This window comes from Amblyraja radiata, chromosome 5 (assembly GCF_010909765.2).
Source record: "Amblyraja radiata isolate CabotCenter1 chromosome 5, sAmbRad1.1.pri, whole genome shotgun sequence".
NCBI lineage: Eukaryota > Metazoa > Chordata > Chondrichthyes > Rajiformes > Rajidae > Amblyraja > Amblyraja radiata.
Genome location: NC_045960.1, coordinates 14,248,002 through 14,256,614, shown reverse-complemented (window position 1 = coordinate 14,256,614; position 8,613 = coordinate 14,248,002). Strand labels below are relative to the sequence as shown.

At 49.3% G+C, this 8,613-nt stretch overlaps 1 protein-coding gene across 2 annotated transcripts in view; it reads right to left on the bottom strand.

Annotated features, from left to right (window-relative positions):
- Positions 1 to 1,521: 1,521 nt before the first annotated feature.
- Positions 1,522 to 8,613, bottom strand: part of LOC116973015 (xanthine dehydrogenase/oxidase-like) — an 80,469-nt gene continuing 73,377 nt past the window's right edge. For both annotated transcript variants that reach the window (XM_033020651.1, XM_033020650.1), the window contains exons 35-37: positions 6,443 to 6,631; positions 4,617 to 4,784; positions 1,522 to 3,475 (exon numbers count right to left, since the gene is read on the bottom strand). In XM_033020651.1, the coding sequence (XP_032876542.1) occupies positions 3,425 to 3,475; positions 4,617 to 4,784; positions 6,443 to 6,631 (408 nt within the window). In that variant the 3' untranslated portion in view covers positions 1,522 to 3,424. The remainder of the gene's footprint in view (positions 3,476 to 4,616; positions 4,785 to 6,442; positions 6,632 to 8,613) is intronic.

Genomic DNA, 8,613 nt, shown 5'->3' with positions numbered 1-8,613 from the left:
AGTTTGAACATGCAGCAGGCAGTGTAACAAGTGAAGATAAACAGGATTAGTTTATGGACACCGGAGACTTGGGTTGCCAAATTTCTCACTACCAAATAAAGGACAAAAGGTCAAAATAAGGGACAAATTCCCAACGGCATAAAGTACAGAAGGCCTTCGTCGAGTCACCGCTGATGGCCTTAACCCACGTCTTTTTTGCTTGTTATAGCTGCATAGTCTTTTCCTTTTTGCAGACAAACCGACCGAACAACAGACGTTACTAAAACAATAGATAATACACAATAGGTGCAGGAGTAGGCCCTTCGGCCCTTCGAGCCAGCACCGCCATTCAATGTGATCATCGCTGATCATCCCCAATCAGTATCCCGTTCCTGCCTTCTCCCCATATCCCCTGACTCCGCTATCTTTAAGAGCCCTATCTAGCTCTCTCTTGAAAGCATCCAGAGAACCTGCCTCCACCGCCCTCTGAGGCAGGGAATTCCACAGACTCACCACTCTCTGTGAGAAAACCCTTTTGTTTTGGCAGGAATTGGCAAAATATAGCGTACAAGTGATGTGCATAAGGGGGCCTGTGGTTGAATGACAGGTGAATTACTCGTGCGGGACGTCAACAGCACATGCAACACGCACGCACGCTGTTGTATCGGATCTAGGATCTGTCTGTAATCGTGCCCTCTGGTGATTACACAGTAGTAGCAGTCAAATACGGGACAAGGGCCGTCCCGTATGGGACCAACCAATTTAGCCCTATATACGGGATGTCCCAGCTAACACCGGACAGATGGCAACCCAACCGAAGACAGAAAACAAAATGCTGGAGTAACTCAGCGGGACAGGCAGCATCTCTGGAGAGAAGGAATGGGCGACGTTTTGGGTCGAGACCCTTCTTCAGACTGACAGTCAGAGGAGAGGGAGATACGGAGATAAGGAAGGGTAAGGTGTGAAAATGAGAGAACAAAAGTGACGAAGGTCAAGGGAAATGTAGAATAGATCGTTGTTAGCTAGGGGAAGGTGACAACGAAGCATATAAAGGTAAAATGTAATCAGGAGGACAGTCAGACTGGTGGGAGAACTGGGAAGGGGGAGGGATGGAGAGAGAGAGATAAAGCAGGGATTACTTGAAGTTAGAGAAGTCAATGTTCATACCGCTGGGGTGTAAGCTGCCCCAGCGAAATATGAGGTGCTGTTCCTCCAATTTGCGTTGGTCCTCACTCTGACAATGGAGGAGGCCCAGGACGAAAGGTCAGTGTGGAAATGGGAGGGGGAGTTGAAGTGTTTAGCAATCAGGTTTAGGGACACTATGGAACACCTCTTGTTTTCTTCTTTTTGTATTTTGCACTTTTATCTTTTGTCTTTTTTTCTTTTTACTGCCTTTAGTGAATTATGATTAATTTATGTATCATTTATATTTCTGGCTGTTGTTCGAGTCTTTGTATCCCTTGACAGTAACTGATATTCTAATTCCCAAAATAAAATCTAAACCAAGAAATACAGAGTTCGAAATGATATTGCATTTTTTTGCATTGAATTGTTTATTATAATTTACTTCTTGATCATATGCTGAAGTGAGTAGATGTCTTTTACATAAAAATCATTCCATATACGCATGACTTGCAATTCACAGTGTGTCCCCGCGTTTAATCTGTATATCCTCAGGAGATGTTTAAACAGGGCACGGGAAAACTTGTGGGAATCTTTCCATATATGCCAAAGATTTGATTGTGCAGAGTTTTATTTATGCAAACAGAAAAAAAAAGTTATGCTTCAGTTATGAACCTTAGCAGGTAATATAGATGATCAATAGTTTTGATTCTTAACACACGTGCTACCTGGATTAGAGGGCATAAACTATAAGGATAGGTTGGACAATCTTGCATTGATTTTTCTGGAGCACCAGAGGCTGAGGTGAGACCTCATCAAAATTGTGAGAGGCATCCATAGGATAGACAGTCAGAGCATTTTGCACAGTTTCTTCTCAGTTGTTATCAGGCAACTGAACCATCCTACCACAACCAGAGAGCAGTCCGGAACTACTATCTACCTTTTTGGTGACCCTCGGACTATCCATGATCGGACTTTGCTGGCTTTACCTTGCACTAAGTGTTAGTTCCTAATCATGTATCTGTACACTGTAAATGGATCGATTGTAATCATGTATTGTCTTTCTGCTGACTGGTTAGCACGCAACAAAAAGCTTTTCACTGTACCTCGGTACACGTGGCAATAAACTAAACTAAACTAAACAGAATGGAGATGTCAAAGACTAAAAATAATAGTTTTAAGTGGAAACGTTTAAAGGAGATGTGCAGGTTAAGTTTTCTTCAATGTAGGTTTAAGTTTATTATTGTCACTTGTCAGTGAAGCTTTTTTTTGATTGCAATCTAATGAAATCGGATAATACTATGTATAAATATGATCAAGCCAAACCAAGTACTATAGGTAGAGCAAAGGGGAAGATACAGAGTGCAGAATATAGTTCTCAGCATTGTAGCGCACCAGTTCCACAGACAAAGCCCAATGTCCGCAATGGGGTAGAGGTGAATCGGACGGCACCCTAGCTCATGGAAGGACCGTTCAGAAGCCTGATAACAGAGGGGAAGAAGCTGTTCCCGAGTCTGGTGGTGCGCGCTTTAAGCCTTCTGTGACTGATGAGTGCCTGGAATGCAGTGAGAAAGGTGGTGGTGGTGGCTGATACGATAGTGGCTTTTAGATAGGCACATGCATATGCAGAGAATGCAGGGATATGGATCACATGCAGGCAAAGGGAATGAGGTGGATATTTTGCTTCCTCTCTTTGAAATCTTTGAAACTCTTCTTCAAACATCAGCAGGAACAAAATCCTTGAACATTGGAAACATAGGTTGATAGATACCTAGATAGCTGAATGCTTGATGGCACTGGCCCTGTACTTGCTGGAGTTTAGAAGGATGGGAGGTTGGGAGATGGCGAGAGTGGGGGGTATAGGAAACAGAGGGGGTGGAGGTTGGGGTGGTATTACTTGAAATTGGAGACTTCAATGTTTCCACCATGGGGTTGTCGGCCGCCCAAGTGCAATATGAGGTGCTGTTCCTCCAGCTTGCGTGTGGCCTCACTCTGACAATGGAGGAGGCCCAGGACAGAAAGAACAATGTAGGGATGGGAAGGGGAGCAACTGGGAGATCCAGCGGGCCTTGGCGGACCGAGCGCAGGTGTTTGGTGAATGGTTTGCCCAGTCTATGCTTGGTGTCCTGCAAGCCACATCTGGAACAGTGAATGCGGTAGGTGTGGGGTTTTATTGTGTTGTGGGATGGGGATGGTCGCAGGGGTTGCCTGGAGGTCCAGGCTCTGTTGCTGGGTCTTTGAGCGATGAAGAAGGGAGGGCAGCTCAATGATGATCCATGCTGCCTTATGCACACGGTGGAATCGTTCCTCTCCTGGGCTCGGGCTACACCTCGACGTTCCAAGGAGTAAAGGTTCCCGGTTCCGCAGGAGGGCACTGGGGAAGGAAGGACAACCAAGTCCATTGTTACTTTCACATAAACAATGAAAATCCACACTGCAGTTGAAGATGTAGGTACAAATACACTGCATCACAGCTTGCTTTGGGAACAGCTCTGCCCAAGACCGCAAATAAATTGTACAGAGTTGTGGATAGAAAATAGATGCAGGAGTAGGCCATTCGGCCCTTCGAGCCAGCACCGCCATTCAATATGATCATGGCTGATCATCCAACTCAGTATCCCGTACCTGCCCTCTCCATACCCCCTGACCCCTTTAGCCACAAGGGCCACATCTAACTCCCTCTTAAATATAGCCAATGAATTGGCCTCAATTACCTTCTGTGGCAGAGAATTCCACAGATTCACCACTCTCTGTGTGAAAAATGCTTTTCTCATCTCGGTCCTAAAAGATTTCCCCATTATCCTTAAACTGTGACCCCTTGTTCTGGACTTCCCCAACATCGGGAACAATCTTCCTGCATCTAGCCTGTCCAACCACTTAAGAATTTTGTAAGTTTCTATAAGATCCCCCCTCAATCTTCTAAATTCTAGCGAGTACAAGCCGAGTCTATCCAGTCTTTCTTCTTCTGAAAGTCCTGCCATCCCAGGAATCAGTCTGGTGAACCTTCTCTGTGCTCCCTCTATGGCAAGAATGTCTTTCCTCAGATTAGGAGACCAAAACTGTACGCAAAACGGATGAAGCCCAGTCCGTCACACACAGACCAGACTCCCCACCATCGACTCCATCTACACTTCACGCTGCCTCGGGAAAGCAGCCGACACAATCAAAGACTTGTCCCACCCGGTCATTCCTCCTTCCTCTCCCCGTTCCCAACCGGCAGAAGGTACAGAAGCTTGAAAGTGCGCACCACCAGACTCAGGAACAGCTTCTTCCCCTCTGTTATCAGGCTTCTGACTTTGAGACAAAGTCCAATGTCCGCAATGGGGTAGAGGTGAATCGGACAGTACCCTAGCTAGGTTAGCGCCGTTCAGAAGCCTGATAACAGAGGGGATGATACAGAGTGAGAAGGCTGAGTGTGTGGGCAATGTTGGCATTGGGACGGTGAGGAAGGTTCCAGCCCGCCCCCTCTGTCCGCTCCTCCCCCCCGGTCCGGCCCTACGGTGGGAAGCCCGTACCATCTGGGTGAGGAAGTCGGTGCAGGCGAGTCGTATCCTGTCTGGCGTGGCCGGGCTGTCTAGACGGAACGGCTCCATGGCTCCGGCCCCAGTCCTGCTGGCGGCCACCGCATCCTTGATGGCAAAGAATATGGAGGCGGCAAGAAACAGAGGGGGCTCTCCGACGGCCTGTTGGAAACACAACAGATCCCAGTGGATCACTCACATCCCACCAATAAACACACCAGTGGATCACTCACCCATCCCTCCAATAAACACACCACAGCCCAATGGATCACTCACACTCACCCATCCCTCCAATAAACCAATCAAAGCCCAGGCTAGTGGATCACTCACACCAATCCCCACCAATATTAGCTTAGGATAGTGATTCACTTACATTCATCCCTCCAAAAGTTCCTTGCAAAGCCCTGACAGCCCAGTGTCCACCCCATCCTCACTGTCCAGCCATTATTTCACCCCCACTCCCCTCCCACCGCTCCCTTCCACCCAAATCCCTCCCTCCGGCTTTACATTTCTCTCCTCTCCTTACCTGACTCCCTTTTGTCTCCTATTCACCTCCAGCCATCAACCACCCTTCCTCCCCGCTCAACTGTATCCACCTATCACTCGCCAGGCTTTGTCCTCCAGCTTCCTCCCCCTATTACAACCAGTGTGAAGAGGGGCCCAGAGCTGTCCATTCCCTCCACAGATGCTGCTTGACCTGCTGAGTTCCCAAAACACTTTGTGTTTCATATTACACTTGGACATAGTTGGATAGTTTTCTCTAGAACAAGAGTTTGAGGGGAGATCTGATGGAAGTATATATAATTATGGGAGGCATAGATGGGGTAGATAGTCTGAACCTTTTCCCCAGGATGGAAACGTCAAAGACTAATTTAGTTTAGTTTAGAGACGCAGCGCGGAAACAGGCCCTTCGGCCCACCGAGTCCGCGCCGACCAGCGATCCCCGCACATTAACACTATCCTACACACACCAGGGACAATTTACATTTATCCCAAGCCAATTAGCCGTTTTTGGAGTGTGGGAGGAAACCGGAGATCGTGGGGAAAACCCACGCAGGTCACGGGTAGAACGTGCAAACTCCGTACAGACGGCACCCGGGTCTCTCGCGCTGTGAGGCAGCAACTCTACCCGCTGCGCTACTGGAGGGCATAGCTTTCCAGTGACAGGAAAGTCTAAAGGAGATGTGCGGGGGCAAGTCTTTTACACAGAGGGTGGTGGGTACCTGGAACACACTGCCAGGGGTGGTAGTGGAGGAAGATACAATAGTGGCGTTTAAGAGGCTTTAGGATAGACAAATGGACATGCAGGGAATGGAAGGATTATGTACAGGAGGTGGGTGGGTGGGTTATGGCATCATGTTTGGCACAGACCTTGTGGGCTGAAGGGCCTCTTCCTGTGCTGTACTGTTATTTAACATCTTCCGGGGATCATCCTACATTGAGAAACTAGGAGCTGCAGATGCTGGTTTGGCAAGGAAAGACACAAAGTGCTGGAGTAACTCAGCGGGCCAGGCAGCATCTGTGGAGGGCATGGATAGGCAATGTTTCGGGTGGGACCCTTCTTCAGACTATTATGTCAGCAGCATACATCTGATGCATCCCTTCTATAGATCCTGTTCACAGCCCGGGATGAAGTTCAACGTTTAACAAAAACTTCATTTTTAAACTGTTGCTGAAAAGAATCACAACATTCACGAACATGTATATTCAACAAAAATCTTCAGTTGAATGCTAACTCCCAGTCGGTTTGTCAACTTTGCTTTGAAAATCATTGAAAGCAGCTCCCTCTGTGGGTTAAGCAGCAAATGTCCTGCAGTCACCTTGGATGAATAGATGGCTTTCTTGTTGGGAGCTTCCCGAAGCAGGGACACGTTGAACCGGGCAGGAATGTCGCCAGCCGCCGGGATCTTGTAGCTGCCCGGACCCCGTGTGTACAGGACTCCGTCCGGAGAATAACGCAACTCCTCCAGAGTGAAGAGACCCAGACCCTGGGCAAAGCCTCCTTCCACCTGGTAGAGGGAGAGGGAGAGAGGGGGAGTGAGAGGGAGGGGGGAGTGAGAGAGGGGGAGAAATGGAGAGAGAGAGAGAGAGGGGGCAGTGAGAGAGGACGAGTGAGTGAGAAAGGGAGAGGGAGAGGGGGGAGTGACAGAGGAGGAGAGAGAGAGAGGAGGGAGCCAGAGAGGGGGAGAGGTAGAGAGGGTAGAGGGGGAGGGGAGGGAGAGGAGGAGTGAGAGGGGGAGAGGGTGGAGAGCGGGTGAGAGGGAGAGGGGTGAGAGGTTCACAGAGGGAGAGAGGGAGGGGGTGTGAGAGGGAGGAGGGAGGGAGGGAGAGAGGGAGAGAGGGAGAGGGATGAGGGAGGGGGAACAGAAAGGGGAAAGAGGGTAGGGGAGAGACAGAAGGAGAGAGGGGGACGGAGAGAAGAAGGGAGAGAGGGAGGGAGAGGGAGAGAAAGGAGATTGGGAGGCAGGGGATGGGAGAGGGATGGAGGGGGAGTGCAGGGAGACACAGAATGAGAGAGAGTGAGACAGAGAGGGGGAGAGATAGAGACAAGAGGGAGGGAGGGAGGGAGGGAGAGGCAGAGGGAGAGAGAGAAAGAGACAGAGGGATAGTGAAAGATGGAGAGAGATACAGGGAGAGAAGGGGTGGGAAAAAGACAGGGAAATAGAGAGGGGATAGAGAGAGAGGGAGAGAAAAATAGAGTATGAGAGATAGACAGAGTGAGATTGAGTCAGTATAACCAACTCCCAACAAACACAGCCTATTCACCTGACTCTCAGTCTGAAGAAGGGTCTCGACCCGAAACGTCACCCATCCCTTCTCTCCAGAGATGCTGCCTGTCCCGCTGAGTTACTCCAGCATTTTGTGTCTGTCCACAACCTATTCACCCCTTACCTTCCCCCCTCTTTTGTCTTTCGCGGGTGGTGGTAAAACGAGCTCTTTTGCCACAGAGCCCCAGGGGAATGGCGGAGAGATCAAACTTCAAACTCCTCAAGCAACGGAGCCAACCTCCTCAGCCCCATTGCCCCACTCCCAGTCTTCTTGTAGAACTGTGCTTTCTCTCATGACCCATTACTTCCTGATCCCCTTATGATCCTTTACATGCCTGTCTAGTCCACCAGCAGGTCTTGAGAATGTGGGAGGAAACCAGATCACCCTGGCTGTGTGCGGGTGGGAGACTCACAGTGACACAAGGATTGAATTCTTAGGATTTAGCTCCGAGGGCTAACGGAATCAAGGCATGTGAGGGAAAAGCAGGAATGGGCTACTGATTTGAGATGATCAGCCCTGATCATATTGAATGGCGGTGCTGGCTCAAAGGGCCGAATGGTCTACTCCTGCACCTTCTTCGCTATGTTTCTACGTTTCTATGAACGTGCAAACCCCATACAGACGGCAGCGGAGGTCAGGGTCGAACCCGCGTCCTTGGAGCCATGAGGCGGTGGCTCTACCAGATGTGTAGGAAAGAACTGCAGATGTTGGTTTAAATCGAAGGTAGACACAAAATGCTGGAGTAACTCAGGGGGACAGGCAGCACCTGTGGAGAGAAGGAATGGGCGACGTTTCGGGTCGAGACCCTTCTTCAGACTGATGTCAGGGGAGGGGGCAGGACAAAGATAGAATGTGGTCGGAAACAGTAAAAGACTAGTGGGAGAACTGGGAAATGGAAGGAGATGGGTAGAGCAAGGGCTATTTGAAGTTAGAGAAGTCAATGTTCATACCACTGGGGTGTAAACTACCCAAGTGAAATATCAGGTGCTGTTCCTCCGATTTGCGCTGGGCCTCACTCTGACAATGGAAGAGGCCCAGGACAGAAAGGTCAGATTGGGGATGGGAGGGGGAGTTGAAATGCTGAAGTTACCTACCTGATCTCCCGGCACCTGATATTTCACTTGGGTAGTTTACACCCCAGCGGTATGAACATTGACTTCTCTAACTTCAGATAGCCCTTGCTTTCTCTCTCTCTCTCCATCTCCTCCCACTTCCCAGTTCT